The 19,490-nt window shown below is 38.3% G+C and overlaps 1 protein-coding gene across 13 annotated transcripts in view; it reads left to right on the top strand.

Annotated features, from left to right (window-relative positions):
- The window catches only part of SYBU (syntabulin), a 117,553-nt gene that overhangs the window by 58,848 nt on the left and 39,215 nt on the right, over positions 1-19,490 (top strand). For all 13 annotated transcript variants that reach the window (XM_034966491.3, XM_034966490.3, XM_034966502.3 and 10 more), the window contains one exon: positions 13,963-14,160. In XM_034966491.3, the coding sequence (XP_034822382.1) occupies positions 13,963-14,160 (198 nt within the window). The remainder of the gene's footprint in view (positions 1-13,962; positions 14,161-19,490) is intronic.

Here is a 19,490-nt window from a genome sequence, read left to right as displayed (position 1 = left end):
ATTTATTGTGTGCAAGGCAGTTTTCTAGTTGCTGAGCTAGAGCAATAAACACTACTGGCATGGCTATTCCTGCCCTCAAGGAATGCATATTCCAGGCAGTACCTGTACCTGTCATTGCTTGTCAGCACAAGGAAGTCCCCCTCATTCATGGTAATGACAGCGTGGCGTGTCACTCTACAGAGGACCATAATTTATTCAAACATCCTTCTGTGGATGGACATTTTGTCTATGAGACTAAATTTCATAATTTAGAATTTTGTATTATGAATGTCACTGGAATTAGACTATATTTTTTCTTTGACTCTATTTTCTTCTTTTGTTCTTTTTTTTAAAAAAGAAGTAAATTCCATGATATAAATGTTATCTAAAACAATTCCTTTTTTCAAAATAGAAAAAACTCAGATGTAACAATTACATAAACAGTATGATGAACATTGCTTTTTCTTTATTTTTTTCCATTTTTATCCCTTACTCTATCTTGACCATTACCATGTTCAGATTCTTATTGTGAAGAAAAATGGAAAGGAAAGGAAAAGATACTCACATTGCTACAAGACAACTCACTTTAATTCAGATGTCCTTAAAGTGGTTTGTAGTTATTTTATTAAAAGTTTTTCAAGAGAATAAGAACTAGCTTCTTGGGGCTGGGCACGGTGGCTCATGCCTGTAATCCCAGCACTTTGAGAGGCCAAGGCGGGCAGGTCATCTGAGGTCAGGAGTTCGAGACCAGCCTGGCCAACATGACAAAACCCCGACTTTACTAAAATTAACCAGGCATGGTGGCGGGCGCCTGTAATTCCAGCTATTCAGGAGGCTTAGGCAGGACAATCGCTTGAACCCTGGAGGGAGAGGTTACAGTGAGCCGAGATCGCGCCACTGTTCTCCAGCCTGGGCGACAAGAGCGAAACTCTGTCTCAAAAAAATAAAAGAAATATCTTCTTGGGCTCTGTCTCTCTGTCTCTCCTCCTCTCTTCTTCCCTTCCTGTCTTTTTAGTTCTCTTTCTTCTCCCTTTCCTTTATCTTCTCCTACCAAGGAAACTTAAAAAGAAAACTGAGCCTTTAAAAAGGCATGGCCTAGAAACTGCAAACAAACCCATAATGCTAAGGAGAGGGAAGGTCAGAAAGATTTGTAACATGCCTATTTTGGAAAGATCATAACCGTATGAAAGAAAAAATAAGATAAAGTTCTCTTGAAAGACAAATTCACCGCCCCCGTGCCAGGGCTCACCTTTCTTCTGTCAGTGATAGAGTCACCCTCTGTTTCCCAATTTCAACACCAACTCCTCCCTCGCCAAAACCTCTAGGTAGATTCATTACTCATTCTACATTAAATATTTGGACCAAATATTTTCTCCTCCAAATTCCTGCTTCAGGGGCTGCTAGTGCAAATCAAACAACTTGATGCTTGGTAGAAACCAAGTACTCGGCCCGTGTTCCAGAGAGAGAGCACGGAGTCTTCTGCAGAAATGGAGCTTACCTCACCTGGCCCTGCATCCTCCTTTACTGCCCAGGGCTTCGCCAGAGTGACTTTTATGGGAGCACTCGAAGCTCCAAAATAGCTCAGAAATCCTGGGAATGTTTATCCGTGAAGTGATTATTTTGTCTCCAAGAAACAAGGAAGGCACTCAGTAAATAATTGCTCCACTCTCCACTTTGCTTTTGTAGATGTAAGTTACATGTCTTAGTGTGAGGTGTTCATTTCAGTCACTCTGACAAGCTAATTTCCATTAGCACATACTCACTCCCCATCTATAAAGAAAAAAGAGCTCCCTTCCTTCTTTACAACTACCTTTATTTGTAAAAGACCCCCCATTTCTTTGCAACTGCCATCCTGTTTCTCTGCTCCTCTTCATGGCAAAACCTCTCCAAAATCCTGGCTCCATAATGCGTCCTGGCAAGCACATGAGTGACCACATTGGCAAATCTAATATTCCCCTTGTCTGCCTTCATTTTCCTTGACCTCTCAGCAGCATTCAACATAATTGAACAAGCCCCACTCCTAGGAAAGATTTTCCTCCGTGGCTTCTGTGAACCGCCCCGCTGAGCGTTCCTCCTGCCTTTCAAGTCACCTTGTTGGCCTCTTCTCCTGTCCTCCCCAAGGGCTTGTATCCAGGCCTGTGTCTTTCAATGTCTCACCTGTAGGGTGATGATGCTCCAGACATCCCCCCTGGGCCCCAGGCTCACTTATCCAAGTGCCTACTTGCTATCTCCAAGGTCATGTTTAATTTGTGTCTCAAATGTAGCATAGCAAAACCAGAATTCTTGATTTCACCCCCTACACAATCATAAACCCATTTTTCTCCAATTCAGAAATGACTGCCATATACCCACTTGTTTAAGAAAAGAACCCAGAAGACATTATTGATCCTTTCCCATTTTTCATTACTGTAAATAAATGCTTTCAGTTATTTTTCCAAATTTATCTTAAATATATGTACTTTTCTTAATGTTCACTACTACCACTTGGGTCAAACCACTGTTATCTCTCATTTCTATTATGGTAGTGGCCTCCAAATGGGTTTATTTGCTTCTATCCTTTCGTTCTTTTTTTTTTTATTATTATACTTCAAGTTTTAGGGTACATGTGCACATTGTGCAGGTTAGTTACATATGTATACATGTGCCATGCTGGTGTGCTGCACCCACTAACTCGTCATCTAGCATTAGGTATGTCTCCCAATGCTATCCCTCCCCCCTCCCCCCACCCTACAACAGTCCCCAGAGTGTGATATTCCCCTTCCTGTGTCCATGTGATCTCATTGTTCAATTCCCACCTATGAGTGAGAATATGCGGTGTTTGGTTTTTTGTTCTTGCGATAGTTTACTGAGAATGATGATTTCCAATTTCATCCATGTCCCTACAAAGGACATGAACTCATCATTTTTTATGGCTGCATAGTATTCCATGGTGTATATGTGCCACATTTTCTTAATCCAGTCTATCATTGTTGGACATTTGGGTTGGTTCAAGTTACAAGAAAAAAACAAACAACCCCATCAAAAAGTGGGCAAAGGACATGAACAGACACTTCTCAAAAGAAGACATTTATGCAGCCAAAAAACACATGAAAAAATGCTCATCATCTCTGGCCATCAGAGAAATGCAAATCAAAACCACAATGAGATACCGTCTCACACCAGTTAGAATGGCAATCATTAAAAAGTCAGGAAACCACAGGTGCTGGAGAGGATGTGGAGAAATAGGAACACTTTTACACTGTTGGTGGGACTGTAAACTAGTTCAACCATTGTGGAAGTCAGTGTGGCGATTCCTCAGGGATCTAGAACTAGAAATACCATTTGACCCAGCCATCCCATTACTGGGTATATACCCAAAGGACTATAAATCATGCTGCTATAAAGACACATGCACACATATGTTTATTGCGGCATTATTCACAGTCTCCTTTCATTCTTAAAGGAGCCGTGCAACATAGTGGTTAACAAAGAGGCTCTGGTGTTAGCTTGTCTGGATTCATACTACAACTCTGCCACTTACTGATTACAAGCTTGAATAGGTGGTGTAAACACTAGTGCCAGTTTTGTATGACCCCTACCAATCAGGATGACAACAGTGCTTATCTCAGAGGGATATTAGATTAAGTTAGTTAAGATTTGTGTTTAAGAACAGTGTTTAGAAGTGAAGTGAAGTGTTTAGAACAGTGCTTGGTAGTTAATAGGCACTCAGTAAATATTAGCTAGATATATTATCACTGATTTGGTCTGTTCTCCATTATAAGCACAGGCTAAATTTTTGTTATCTCATGCATAGTGCACACTGCAGTTTCTGTTGCACTTCCAATAAACATCAAGATTCCTGACCTAAAATTCTTCACTACTTGGGCTTCTGCATCCCTTTGCCCTCATCATCATTCTCTCCCCATCACCCTTCCTCTCTTTGGTTTCCATAATGCACCATATTCCTGCCTATCTCAGAGCTTTTTGTACTTATTTCTCTATATCTGGAATTCTTTTCCTTGTTTTTCCTGCCTTTTGTGTGATTATTTCCTTCTCATTTTTTTTTTGGTTTAGGGTCAAATGACCTCTTCAGGAGCCTTCTATGGCAATATATCTAATGAAGTAGCTTCCCACCTCCCACCTAGTCTACATAATATCATCGGGTATACTTCATTAACAGTAAATCCCAAATATCTTTTTTTTTTGAGACGGATGTCACTCTGTCACCCAGACTGGAGTGCAGTGGCACGACCTCAGCTCACTGCAGCCTTGACCTCCTGGGTGTGAGCAATCCTCCCACTTCAGGCTCCTGCATAGCCGGGACTATAGACATGACCAGCTAACTTTAAAAAAAAAAATATTTTTGTAGATGTGAGGGTCTCTGGCTGGGTGCAGCCGCTCATGCCTATAATCCCAGGACTTTGAAAGGCTGAGGTGGAAGGATCACTTGAGCCCAGGAGTTGGAGACCAGCCTGGGCAACATAGTGAGATCCTATTTATAAAAAAAGAAAAAGAAAAAATTAGCCAGCTGTTGTGGCACACACCTTTGGTCCCAGTTAAATGGGAGCCTGAGGTGGGAGAATCACCTGAGCCCAGGAGGTGGGGGCTGCAGTGATCCTGATCGCTACACTCCAGCCTGGGTGACAGAGTGAGACCCTGTCCCCCCCAAAAAAAAAAAAAAAAAAAAAAGGAGATGTGGTTTCCCCACATTTCCCAGGCTGGTCTCAAACTCCTGTCCTCAAGCTATCCTCCCACCTTGACCTCCCAAAAGTGCTGGGATTACATGAGCTGTCACTACCACACCTGGTCCCAAAACATCTTTTTATGTATTTTTTAACTTATTAACTGTTTCTCCTCATCACTAGAATGTGAACTTGTTAAGAACAAGGATCTTAGTGTCTCACTCATCATTACCTCCCTAATATCTAGAACAATACCTGACACATGTAGGAAATCAATAATTATTTGTAGAAAAAAATAAGTGGATGAATGGATGAGATTTATACACTTCAACGTCAGCCACTGGTTAGTGACATATTGTATAATACTGAAGCATATTTTAGAGCTCTGTACATCTCTGAGTTCCCACTACAAAAAGATGCTAAAATTGGGTGAAGGAATAGAAATGCAAGGTTTGCTGTTGAAAACCTAGAATTCAAAATTATCAGAATGGCACACGTTTTATATGGCTACATGTGTTGAGGCAGGAATACTGGAAACAACTAAAAAGAGTTTCTTGCCTCCAATTTCTGTGGTCTGTTTATTATGGGATGGCTTCTTTCTAACAGCTTCCTTTGTCTGTTTTTAATTTGGGCATTCCCAGAATTGCTGATGTTTCCTCTTGGAACAAACATAACTTGAAAATTTTAGAAAACAGCTAGCTTATGGTGGTGAGTAAAACAGGCAGTTTGTCAGACAAACCTTACTTTGAATCCTGAGTCAATTGCCCAGCAGCTCTGTGCCCATGAAATTTTTAACCTCTCTGAGCCTCCATTTTCCCAACAGTAACATATTATTAAAATTATATGATAATAATTAATGTGTTTGCCACATGATAAGTACTTAATAAATGTTAGTTTTCTTGCCTTATAAATGCACCGAAAGGTTTGTGGTAAGAATTTCACCTGGTTTATATTTATCATGAGTTTAAGCTGTGACACTTTATCTGTCTCCATTAAACTATCTTCAAAAATGCCAGTATCTGGAGCAATAAGCATAATAAGAGCTATATTAGTGTCTGACACATAGTAGATATTCAATAAATATTTGTTGAACAGATGAATAAGTAGTCAGTAAATGCTTCCATTGTTCATGAGAATCAACTAGATTTCCATATAGTTTAAAATAATGTTTCTTTAAACTAGCAATAACTTCCCCCCCACAAAAATTATACAACTGAACATCGAACAGAATCAAACCATAACTGAATGTTTCAAGACATTATGGCATATTTTCCTCCATTAATGTTGTTTTTAAGTGTCTTCTGGAATTGTTTAGTTCAACATTTTTGAAAGCCAGTGGGCTCTGAGATCTAAATTCAAAAAGGAGCCAGCAGTTTTAGAGATGCTTCTTGGACTTTGAAGAAATATTTTATTAATGGTTGTAATTTTTAGAACTTGGTATTTTATTCTTACCTGTAATCGGTGTAAGAAGATTATTTTTGAGACAGGGTCTTATTCAGACACCCAGGCTGGAGTGCAGTGGTGCAATCGTGGCTCACTGCAACCTCCGCTGGGACTACAGGTATGCACTATCATGCCCAGCTAATTTTTGTAGTTTTTGTAGAGACTAGGTTTCACCATGTTTCCTAGGCTGGTCTCAAACTCCTGGGTTCAAGGGATCTGCCAGCCTCAGCTAGAAGATTTTAGTAGGGACTTGGTCATCATAATTGCCACCAAATTTGTTTGATGGCACTGGTTTTTAGGCATTTTTGTTTAATTATCAAGAAAGTTTATGATACGCACATGCACACTTTGGGCAATCTAATATTTTGAAATATATAAATGAATTATGCAAAAAGTATTTATTGCTTTCAAATTTTCATCATAAAAGCATTGCAAAGTAATGTGGTAGACTTCCTTAAAATTGCAATATTAATAATAAAGTTAGCATCTAACCCTCATGCCATATTTTAAAATGGATTCCAGATAGATTTAATTTAAATGAAAGTGAAACTATAAATATCTAGGAGAAAGTACAGGCAAATATTTAGTTGATCTTTGAATAATAAAAACATTCTAAGCATAAAAGTATTGGAAGAAATCACAAAGGAACGTATGGAGAGATTTGACAGAATAGAGCAAAGTTTGAATGTCAAAAACATTATCAAGTCAAAAGCAAACAAAAGGGTTGATGCTTTTAACATATAAAGAGTTCTTACAGATCAGTAAGAAATCCTGAACATCCAAACAGAAAAATTATCAAGGACTTGAACAATTCATAGAATAAATTTAAAAGGTCAATGAACATACAAAGACATTGAGCTTCACAAACAATTAAATACATGTAAATTAAGACATCAAAATTTGTTTTTAATTAACTTTAAGAAATGTAAACCAAATAATATTTAGTACTGGCAGGTATTTAATAAGTGGAGTATGTTCATACAATAATAGGAATATAAGTTGTCTCAAACTTCTTGGAAGTTTTAGTAATTCCACTACACATACATTTTATGAGCTCATCAAAGATTTGACCAAGGATGTATCTATAAAATGTGTAGTAAAGCAATTTTAATAATAGTGAGAAAAATTAAAACAAACTAATTCTTCCTACAAGAAGGATTGGTCTTTAAAAATCCTATGTTTGGCTGGGCGCAGTGATTCACACCTGTAATCCCAGCATTTTGGGAGCCAAGGTGGGAGGACCACTTAAGTTCAGGAGTTTGAGACCAGCCTGGCCAACAAAGCAAGATTCTGTCCCTTAAAAAAAAATTAAAAATAAGCTGAACACAGTGACCTGAGCCTGTAGTTCCAGCTGCTAGGGAGGCTGAGGTGGAATAATCACGTGAGCCAGGAGTTGGAGTCTGCAGTGAGGTATGATTGTTCCACTGCACTCCAGCCTGGGCAACAGAGCGAGACTCTGTCTGAAAATAAACACATTTTAAAAGTGATGTTTATATCTATTTTAAATCAGTACTCCTTTAAAATAATGTTTTCAAGAAATCAAATAAAATACTTTGAAACTTTTAAAAAGCATACTCAAAAACAGAGAATAGTGCAGTGAACTCTCATGTGCTTATTACCCACTTATCTAGATTAAATGATAGCAGGATATTCCTGTATTTGTTATGTCTCTTTTCTTTGTGGAAACATTTTAAAGCAAATCTCCAGACATCATGTCATTTCTTGTCTACCAACATACCTCAGCATGCATAACTTTTTTTTTTTTAAAAAAGCACATTTTCTTACATAATCACAGTGCCCTTTTCATTTCTAACATGATTAACATAATTCCTTGGTATGACAGAGAATGATGAAATATCCCAGATTTTCTCAAAAGTGCCTATTTGCTTCCCTGGTATCATTTAACCCAGAAATCAACAAACTTTTTCTATAAAGCGCCAGATAGCAAATATTTTTTATTTCATTGGCTAGATGGCCACTGATGCAATTACTCAACTCTCTGCCATTGTAGCCTTGAAAGCCACCGTAGACAATATATAAAGGATTGGGCATGGCTGTGTTCCAATAACAATTTACAAAAAACAGGCAGTGGACCAAATTTGCCCTGCAGGCTGCAGTTTGCCAATCTCTAATTTAACTCATTATTCTATTTTCTATATATTTCATAAGGTGAACATTAGCTTTAAAGCCTTGATTGGATTTGGGGGCAATTGTGTGTTTGTGTGTGGCAAGAATTCTTCATAGGGAGTGCTGCATGCCTCATAGCACATCCCATCAGAGGGGTTTTCCCACTGTTGGCGATGGGAAGAAGACTCGATGGGTGCATTTGGGTAAGGCCTGATCCCTCCACTGTAAACTCTCCATTAGACTTTGTCTAGTGGTTTTATCTATTACATTTGCTGCCTAAATCAATTATTTCATTCGAGGTTGCAAAATAGCAATTTTCTATTTCTGTTATTCCATCTGTTTTCATTAACCAGAATGCTTTTGTAAGGACAAACTTTCCAATAACAATGAGGGATTTCAGTTACACTGAGATACAGTTTATATAGGAACACTTTTTACAATAAAAATATATGCTAATTCTTTCTTTCCTTTTAATTGCCAATTTTCAATATAAAGAATTGTTCGTGTATAATTTCCAGTGATTTCCAGGGAGTTGGGCATTTTGGGGGTGAAAGGGGCCTTTCTCTATCTCTGTAATGTGTTTTTTTATATGACCATGAACTCAGTTTTTTTATATATCCAGTGATTATCAGTCACTTGCATTTATTATTCTTTTTGGTACTCAAATTATTTCATTGTTGACCAAAGGGGCCTCCTTTGCGTTGGTTCCCATTAGTCTTTAATAGCTTCTTTCTTTCTAGCCTAGCAAGTTCCAGGGAGAAATTTTCAATGACAGATAATGAAACTGTCTAAAATATATGTTGAAAATTTGATAAAACAAAAAGCAAACAGGCAAGCAAACTGTATTCACAAAATATTTTTCTGGGTAACACAATTATAGGAGAATAATATGTCTTTATTTTATTCTTTACTTCTTTATACTCTTCTGTATTTCAGATTTCACACAATAAGAATTATTGGTTTATAATTAAAAAGTTAAGCTAAAATTTTAACAACCTCAACAGATTTAATTTAATTTAGCAAGTACATTTAAAATGAGATTCAAAGTATTTTTAAAGAACTTAGGCACATATTTTTCAGAATTATAAGTAATTACATAATTATTAACTATATCCTATATTTCAAAGACCTTATAATGTAAAGAGAGAGGAAATATAGATTTTTAAAATCATTTTTTAACAACATTTATGCTACAAAATTGTAATAGTTGCTGGGTTTTCGCATCTGTCTTTATAGACCTTAGAATGTTTTTTATTTTCTTGATGACAATCTGGAAACTATTCCATTCCATAGGCATATATTTTTAACAGTACTTTAGATAGCCCACAACCTCTGAGGTTCCTGGATCTGTGAGTATTCTTTCTACTACCCTTAATCCTGTGTGTTCACCAATTTTAAGCAAATGAACAAGAACAACAACAAAAGAACTGATTTCTAATAAAATCAAGGAGCACATGTAAATTAGTCTCCTTCACTTAGAAGGTGATCATTTAGATGTGGCCTTGAGGAGGGTAATGTTTACCTGAGTTCCACCAGAGGCTATCTTGGACCCGTCTAAGGAGGATTTAAAATAGCAGCCCCTGGAAGGAAATTGTCCCATATTTTCAAATGGATCACACTGTATAAAGCATGTAAAGTGATCCCATGTTTTTTAGGTAAAGTTATACTTACTTCGAATAATGAAGAAAGAAATGTAAAAACTCAACTATGTAAGAGGGTTGTGCGCTTGTGTGTGTGTGTGTGTGCGCGCGCACACGCTCCTGTGATGTAAATTCCTCTCTCTGTAATGGACCAACAGTCTTCTACATCTTCTTCCCTAAAACCTTGGCGCAAAGCTTCCCTGTGGCAAAACCAGACTAAAATGTTCATAGTTTTGTCAGGCATTCTTCTGGAAATGTGGAACATCCCACACTTTGGGGGCACATTATTCAGTATTTCTGCAATTTCGTGCCCAGAAACAGTTTTCTCATATTAGAAATCTTTGTCATTGATAATTTCTTTATATTAACATAACTTATAAAAGCTAAAAATATAAATATATCTTTATAAATCTATAGATTGTACAGGAAAATTCAGCAGTCAGGTAGCAGAAGAAAACAGAAGGCACATTCCCATAGTTTAACTGAAGCAGGTTTAATAAATAAATCTCTTTAATATGTGCTTGGTCCACATGTAGTTTAGTATGGTAAGATTAGATATAAACAACCAAAGAACATCAGCTTGGCTTTACTATTCTCAGAATCTCAGAGTAAATGTGGCCAGGCACGCTGGCTCATACCTATAATCCCAGCACTTTGAGAGGCTGAGGCAGGCAGATCACTTGAGGCCAGGAGTTCAAGGCGAGCCTGGCCAACATGGAGAAACCCCATCTCTACTAAAAATACAAAAATTAGCTGAGTGTGGGTGGTACACGCTTGTAATCCCAGCTACTCAGGAGGCTGAGGCAGGAGAATCACTTGAACCCAGGAGGTGGCACCTGCAGTGAGCCAAGATCACACCACTGCACTGCAGCCTAGGCGACAGAGCGAGACTCTGTCTTAAAAAGATAGATAGATAGATAGATAGATAGATAGATAGATAGATAGATAGATGATAGATAGATAGATACTCATATTATTTTATTGTTTAATGAAGCAGAAGTCATTTAAGTCTTGAAAAAAAAGAATCTCAGATAAATGGGAACTAAGAATATTTTTCATAGAATTTTGAAAAGGAGGGTTATCTTCATTTGAACTGGTGGTCAGCTTCCAACCGGCCATGAAGAGGAAGAAAGGAGGAGGGAGAGCAGAGAAGGAGCCCTAAATAAGACTTGTAAAGATAACTTCTTCTTCAGTGCTGCACAAAGAAAAATACCTCAGGTTACTCCCTAGCACATGAAGCTCTGTGCCTTTGCTGGGGTCTTACTTTGCATAGATAAAGTGTGCACTCTGTAGTAGGAAAATTCATGGCCCTGCCCTTTCTAGATTCCTTTGTTAGTGTCGGGTGCATTAGACAAAACAGGCAAATGCCCCAGGCTTCTCCCATAACCCACAGATTTTCTTGGATATGGATTAACTTTATCAGACTTGCCAGTTTACAATAACTATGCATTGTAAGTGACATATACCCAGATCCTTTTGGCTTATTTATAAACTCCACCAGGATGGGGCCTGGGTACAATGCCTGTGGGCTGGTTCAGTGCCAGGACTTGATACATATTCATTTAACCAATGAAAGACCATGTCTTATATTCCTAGTATTGCCCCCCCAACACACACCATATGAAGCACAAGAGTAGAGAGTTAAGAGATCTTTTTGTAGTGGTTTAAATCCTGTAAGATGGATCCAAAGTTCAGGATGTATTTAGGTTTGAATTTTCTCATTCCCTGCTTCTGGAGATCCTGGCTGTAAATACTGATGACAGGTGAGGCATCACACTCCAGGTTAAAAATTGCTACTGCCTCTTACACACTGCCACCACTCTAAATAATTTCAGTTCTCAAATTTTAATCAGACCCCAGCACTTAATCCTTGAAAGGACTAGCACTGAAAACATGGTGTGCACACATTCTTTCTCATTTAACTTCAGAAAAATGTAATAGAACCCAAGGTATGATTTTGATAGCATTTCTCAATGCTGGAAATTGTTTAATTTTATCCCTGTGAGTCTGAGAGTTTTCAGGAAAACTGAGTTTTTTAGGTTAGACACACTGAAGCATAGATTTTTATTTTGTGGGGACATCTCTCTTTCAAAAGAAGTGATTTATGGAACTGACTCATAAGGAAATAATGTTAAAGACAGCATGGAATGTTGAATGATTAGATTTCATTCATTTATCTGCTTTGGGATAGGAATTAAGAGAGGCTCTCTTGAGGCATTGTGCAGACCTGTTGTGCCTTGTAAAATTGCTGGAATCTGTGTCTGAGTAATTAGCAACTTTACACCTTTAAAAAGGAGCTCAAATATCTTAGGGTTGAAGCCTGGGGTGTGTAAGTGTAAGGGAAAGGCAAGGGCAGTGAATGATGAAACTGCTGAGCAACAGCCACCAAGAAGGGTTCTCATCACCCTGTTATTCAGGGCCAGAGTTTCTTCAGGAGTTCAGGAAGAATGCAACGTATTTAAAAGAGCCCGAAGACTGCAGGCATGAGCAGCACCCTAAAAACCATTCACTTCCAGAAACAGACCACAGAGGTCCTGCGTATGCTGATACACCAAAAAGTCAAAACACGATTATCAAGAGAAATAAGTCATTTTATTAGTGCCAAGTTCACTCTGTTCCAGGAATTGAGATATTTTGTAATTGAAAAATGAAATAAAGGCCAAAAAATGAAGCAATGGTAATTCTTTCTTTAGATGGATTCTAGCAATCAGCATGTTTTATTCAGGCTTAGTTCTGTTTCTATCTTTATTCAAGCTGTAGAGTTTTAAGATAGCCTTTGGTAGATGGCACATTATTTTAGTTCCCGTAATATTCACAAGATGTCTGAAAAGTTATTAGTACTGAATGTCTTTATTTGTTCTTTGTCTAATGAGTTACTAAAGTAACTCTGGCATCAAAACATCTTCATATAATAAAGATTATTTAGTAAAGTAAATTTACCACTAACTGATCAGTTTGCGTAGATGTACTTTTAAGTAATACTGATTTGGCTTTGAGGTCCAATACAGTTCTGCTCATCAAAATATAAATAAATTAACCAACTATCCTAAGTACTTTAATAAATGTGGAACGCATTTATAGGAGTCAGCAGTACGACTTTCCTGTTTCCATAATAAGCATCTATGTAGGTCACTTCATATCGTGCATATTAACTTAATATAATCACCCTGGTAATAATCTGTTATTTGAAAGTTAAAGGAACATTTCTAGTCTAAAAATCATTTTCATCTTACCAGTTTACTCCAGATAGCAATATATCTGATTTATGTATTTTTGGTTGTGTGTGTATGATAAAACAGGATCACTTCACACTGCTTCTTTGAACCCTAAAGTCGGATGACTTATCTTTCAAACTCTGTTAACCAATTGATGGGTCAAGTGATCCAAAACTGGATGTGGTCAATAATATTCAAGTAATTTTATTTTCCAGATGTAAACTCTGAAGAGTTCACCCTAAAGATCCTGAATTGTTCTGGTGAACTTCTTATTACTAAACACATCCAAAAATCTATGGACACATATGACCCAAAAATACACTATATAAAGTGTTGAAACAGACATGTCTTTATGTTTTGACAAAATGAGTGTTACAGAAATATTTGTGTCAAAAAGCTTACAAGGGGCCGGGCATGGTAGCTCATGATTGTAATCCCAGCACTTTGGGAGGCTGAGGCAGATGGATCGCTTGAGGCCAGGAGTTTGAGACCAGCCTGGCCAACATGGTGAAACCCTGTCTGTACTAAAATACACAAAAAAAATACCCGGGCCTGGTTGCATACGTCTGTAATCCCAGCTACTTGGGAGGCTGAGGCACGAGAATTGCTTGAACCTGGGATGTGGAGGTTGCAATGAACTGAGATCACGCCGCTGCACTTCAGCCTGGGTGACACAGTGAGACTGTCTCAAAAAAAAAAAAAAAAAGGTTTTGCATTAAAATATGGAAAAATGAAAGGAGCGTCATGAGAGGAGAGTCCACAGCAGTTAACCTGGGCTTCATAAGCAGAGTGGACGTGTGCGAGTGCACGTGTGCGTGTGTGTGGTGCACCGCATGGCTTCTCACCATCATTGATTTCCTCCTCATCATTAAACACTTATTGATTCCTGTCTTCTAGATGACACAGGCTGTCCTAGCAGCCAGTCAGTGTCTCCTGTGAAGACACCCTCAGATGCTGGAAACAGCCCCATTGGCTTTTGCCCTGGAAGTGATGAAGGCTTCACCAGAAAGAAATGCACGATTGGAATGGTTGGTGAAGGAAGCATTCAGTCCTCTCGATATAAGAAGGAATCAAAGTCAGGCCTTGTGAAACCAGGTCAGTGAACTTACTCGTCATGTTTTCATCAGAACAATGTGATGGGAGTAGTTTCATGTTTAAAACTAAACACCTGTATATTGAGTTGGGGATCACAAATACCGTACCCAGCGTCTAAAGCATCATTTTTAAAAGAGGCAGGGTGGAAAGTGGACTATTTTCTGAAATGGTTTTTAATAACTGAGTAACTATAGTGACCTATAGTGACATGTGTATTCATTATAAAGAGCTTTTTTTAAAAAAGAGACAAAAGTGAAGAAATATAAGCCAGATGTTTTAACAAGCATTTAAACTATATGAGTAATTCTAGATTCAATTATACTAAGCAATTAGTTAGTACTATCATAAGTGACCACAAACCGTGAAGAGAACAGGTTATCTCAATGCAAATCTCTGTAGAGCTGGGCGTTATCTTGATGCAAATATGTAGAGCTGGGCATACTTGCTAACTTAGTTATAGTCTTTTAGAGATTTAAATATGAATATGATATGTATATACACATGTAAATGTTCAATAATTACAAAATATTAGAAGCTATAAGATGAAATGGAGGTCATTACTGCAGTGAATGAAATGCCAGCAGCATCAGAAAAGGTCAATTCTCAGAATCTGCACTATGTAAATGAATATTTTGTATCTCAAATATACATGCAGTATATTTACTTTAAAAGGATGTGTTCATCGTCATTGGGAGGTATCCTCTAATATTGCATTATTCTCTTTAACATTCACAGTTATGCTATCCATATTTATGAGCTGAAAAGACAGATTACTGGCTTGCATGAGTCCTCGTTTCTTACATTTGTCTTCTAAGTTTTGTTTGGTGATGACATTATTGTGCAAGGAGCTACAGATGGTTTTATTTTGATGGGGCCAAGGCCTAGCCCTGTGTCCTCTTCCATAGGATGCTAACATTTCTTTCTGCTTTTGTTCTTCCTGAGTCATTGATGTACACAATACATCATAATGGATTATTCTTCATCTTGCTCTTGTCAACCAAAGATTAGGTAATTTTGTCACCAAGGAAAACTTAAACTGTGAAAAAGAAATCCTCTATTTCCTAGTGGTGCCTGATAAATGTTAGTCATAATGAATTCGTTAATAGTCTCCCACTTTGGAATAATATGTAAAAGAAAAGGAATGCTACACAATGAAGAAGGAAAGACAGCCTATAAATGAGAAAGATGGGGATGATACAAAGGGTGTTGAGCACCCTTGATATTTAAGAAAGAGACAATGAGTTAAAGAATGTCATGAAATTTTAGCCAAGAAATAAAACAATTACCTTGTGTACCCAAGGGCTAGGACTGTCTCCCTTAGCTCAACTGCCTTTTTGAAAAATTGAGATATGATTCATATACCATAAAATTCACCCTATAAAATGTTCAATTCAATAGTTTTTAGCCTATTCAAACTGTTGTGCAAACATCACCATTTACTAATTCCAAAAAGTTTGTATCACTCCCAAAAAGAAACCCCAAGTCCATCAGCACTCTGTTCCCCCTTTCCCCAGTCCCTGAAAAGCACTAACCTACTCTCTGCCTCTATTTGCCTATTGTCGACACCTCAAACAAATGGAATTATACAGTATGTGGGCTTTTGTACATGGCTTCTTTCCCTTAGAATAATGTTTACAATGTTCACCCATGTGGTGTACATCAGTACTTCATACGTTTTTATTTTATTGTATTATTATTATTTTTGAGACAGATTCTCACTGTCCCCCAGACTGGAGTGCAGTGGCGCGATCTTGGCTCACTGCAACCTCCACCTCCAAGGTTCAATGGATTCTCCAGCCTCAGCCTCCCAAGTAGCTGGGAATACAGGCAAGCGCCACCATGCCCGGCTACTTTTTTTTTAGTAGAAATGGGGTTTCACCATGTTGGTCAGGCTGGTCTCAAACTCCTGACCTCAAATGATCTGCCTGCCTCAGCCTCCCAAAGTGCTGGGATTACAGGCATGAGCCACTGTGCTGGCCCTACCATCCTCTTTTTGCATTTCCAGAACACAGGCTCTAGTGCACATTAGAGACTCAGTCAACATTTGTTGACCTCAACAGCAAAGGTAGGCTATGGGATTCAGAAGATAAAATGATGTAGGAAAGAATGTCAGCTTCATAGATTGAAAAAAAAAAAGTATGTTTCATCATGAAGCTATTGTAGGGTTTTAACATAACCTGTAATGATTTTATTTTTGTTATCCTCAGCCCACCCCCACCACCTCATTCCCAAAACATTTTATGGTGATGGCAATACAAGGAAACAGTGAAACAGTAGACAAGCATGGCACAGTAAGAACAAACTAAGTTTATATGAGCGTTAATATTATCATGGCCCTTCCTTGTTTCAATAATCATAATAATTATATGTTAACAAAATACTTAAAACTCTGTGTATATATACAGAATTCACACTGAGCAATTCCCTAATCCTGTAGAAAATACTCATTTGCTAAAGAGCAGCCACTCATCTTGATGAGAAGTATTATGGCTCTCCATCTTCATGAGGAAATCACAGGGAATAGGCCGGGCACGGTGGCTCATGCCTGTAATCCCAGTACTTTGGGAGGCTGAGGCGGGTGTATCACGAGGCCAGGAGTTCAAGACCAGCTTGGCCAACATGGTGAAACCCTGTCTCTACTAAAAATACAAAAATTAGCCAGGCGTGGTGGTGTGCACCTGTAATCCCAGCTACTCAGGAGGCTGAGGCAGGAGAATCGCTTGAACCCTGGAGGCGGAGGTTGCAATGAGCCGAGATCATGCCACTGCACTGCAGCCTGGGTGACAGAGCGAGACTCTGTCTCAAAAAAAAAAAAAAAAAAGAAAGAAAAGAAAAGAAATTACAGGGAATAAAGGAAGGATAAAAGGATGGAAGGAAGGAAAGAAAACAAAAACAGTTTTTCTTAATGCTATTTTGATTCATGGATCCTTCAGAATCATTAAAACTATGGACCCATACTCCAGAAGAGTGTCCATATGCACAAAATATCACATACCATTTCAGGGGTTTCATGGATCTCATTTGTTAGCATTTATGAATCCTAGTTCAATGACCCTTCCCCAAAGCCAAAGCCTCAAACAACCACTTTTGTTAACTTTGTCAACTGCTTCTAATGTAATTGCTCAGAGGCATAAATATCACCTGAGCAGTTTTTAGCTGGTGATCTTTTTATTTATTCATATTTAACTAAGGTAAAGGGGTCCCTAAAGCTTATTTTTTTAGTTGCCTAAAATTTCTAATGTCATCACTGGAAACGTTGCTACAGCTTTTTTGAGTGTGACCTAATTCTGTACAGTAAGTTCTTTGACAAAAATCTGCACCGTGACCTATAGTTCTCTGAACTTTTAGCAGAAAAAAACCTGTCAGTCTCATAAATATGAAGAGAGGAAATCCTGGAAGCGAGGCCCCTGGATGACTCTAAAATTTATAGAATCCAGAGACATAATCTGTTAAAACACAAAAGGATACTGCTCTCAGGTCAAAATGTCTTGCCTCCTCCATAGCCCCAAGCGACCATCTCCTCTCAGCCAAAATGGATCTTCAACTCTTGATGCATGCTCTACTTTTTAAAAAATAAGTCAACTCATTAATAACAATACCAATTTATTAAAATAGCAAGCAATTAGTGGCTCTTATACAGAGGCTCAGGGACTCTTTAATATTAAGTAACCTAAGCCCATTTAATTTTAGGTCTCTTGCTCTAGATTCTGGAACACTGCTGTTCACCTCAGGAAGGAGTTATTAAAATGCCCCTTTGGTCATTAAGATAAAGAGCTAATAATGTTCCCTGAGTGTATGATGCAGAAGAAGAAGGGAAATATGTCACAGGACCTCGGGGAAGGGCTTGGAAAGGTGAGCCGAGCAAGCCTGTACCTTGCCAACAGGGCCCGGCAGCACACGCAGCAGGAAAGCCCTTCCTGTTTCCAGGCAGGAACTGGTTCTGGAAACTTCTTGGAGGCGGTGAGCCTTCTGTCATTTTGGCTTCTATCACTTAATGGCTATGCAGATTTAATTAAAAATTGCCACCAAGGAGCAAAAGAAAACAGTCCTACAGTCCAGTTGGATGGTGGCTTTGTGTTTTCATGTTTCTCTTTTATCTACAACTCTGCAAAACACGCAAGGCTGAATCTGCAGAGCCTAATATTGTGTCTGTCATAAAGTATTAAAGCTGTCCAATAAATACTTAAATGAGAAGTAGAGCTTATACTTTGTGCAAGAGATTATGTTTTGTGTGGGAGGATCGTGGGGAAGTTGTGACAAAGAACCTCCTCCACAGCATCCCTGCTTTTAGGGAGCTTGTAATTTAAGGCAGAATACTGTATGATAAGTTTGGACTGTGGTACAGATTAGAAGAAAATAAATGAAGGCTTTACAACTGGGAAATGTTTTAGGAATCTGAGGTGTTCCTGCTCCCAGGTGCTCCTCCCGTATTTAGTTTGCAGTCAGTTTCCTGATGAAACTGTTTCTACCCAGAAATGAAAGACCTACCTAATTGGATTACTTCCTTGGAACATTAAATGACAGTGCTGGGCCTCATTTAAGGCTTGACTTCCTACTTGGGGAATATCTTAAAGCAAGGAAGAAAAAGATCTAATGTCATTGTTTTACAAAGGGAAGTACTAAATCTTTTTGTCCACAAGGTTAGAGAGATGGGAAAACCATTACACAATTTAAACAAATAAGTAGAAAGTGTGAAAGGAGAAAAGCACTGGAGGCTATTAAGGAGACTGGTAAAGAGCAAATGGTTAGGGTCACTAAAATTTACAAGAATCCACATTTAGAAACTGAAATGTTAAAATCTGCATGTGAAAGATGTCACTGTATCTCCTTAGCATTCAAACTAAGTTAGTATCCCCTTGTCATCAGACACTACCTCTGCTACTGAAATTGGAGACCTAGCTAAGCTGAACTCTAATAACCTTACGACAATAGCAGAGGATTGGTTACTTTAGAAAACCTTATTTCCCACATTCAGAAGCATTTGCTAGAAAACTCAAAAGGCACCAACAAGGTTAGTGGTTAATCAACACTGATTCCCTTAATAGAGGTTCATGCACACACAGTGAAGCTGACAGATGTTTCTGTTCTTACCATGAGCATCACTTTCACTTCAAAGTTAGTTCTGTGAAATAAAACAGCTAGACAACTTACCTAGAGTAGGCCATTCTTGTAATAACTTGAACAACCTAGAGGGGAGTTGAGAGTGTAGATTTACACAGCCTCTCCTCAGGTTACCCAACTTGTCCTATCTTGGGGGAAAAAAAGTACTTTTGTGTTATTGGGTGGGGGGGGGAGGAGGACTTTCTAACCACTAGGCTCTAGAGTCCAGC

The sequence above is a fragment of the Pan paniscus genome, chromosome 7 (genome assembly GCF_029289425.2).
Source record: "Pan paniscus chromosome 7, NHGRI_mPanPan1-v2.0_pri, whole genome shotgun sequence".
Classification (NCBI taxonomy): domain Eukaryota; kingdom Metazoa; phylum Chordata; class Mammalia; order Primates; family Hominidae; genus Pan; species Pan paniscus.
Note: the sequence above shows the minus strand (reverse complement) of the source record. Positions and strands in the feature narration are given on the sequence as shown.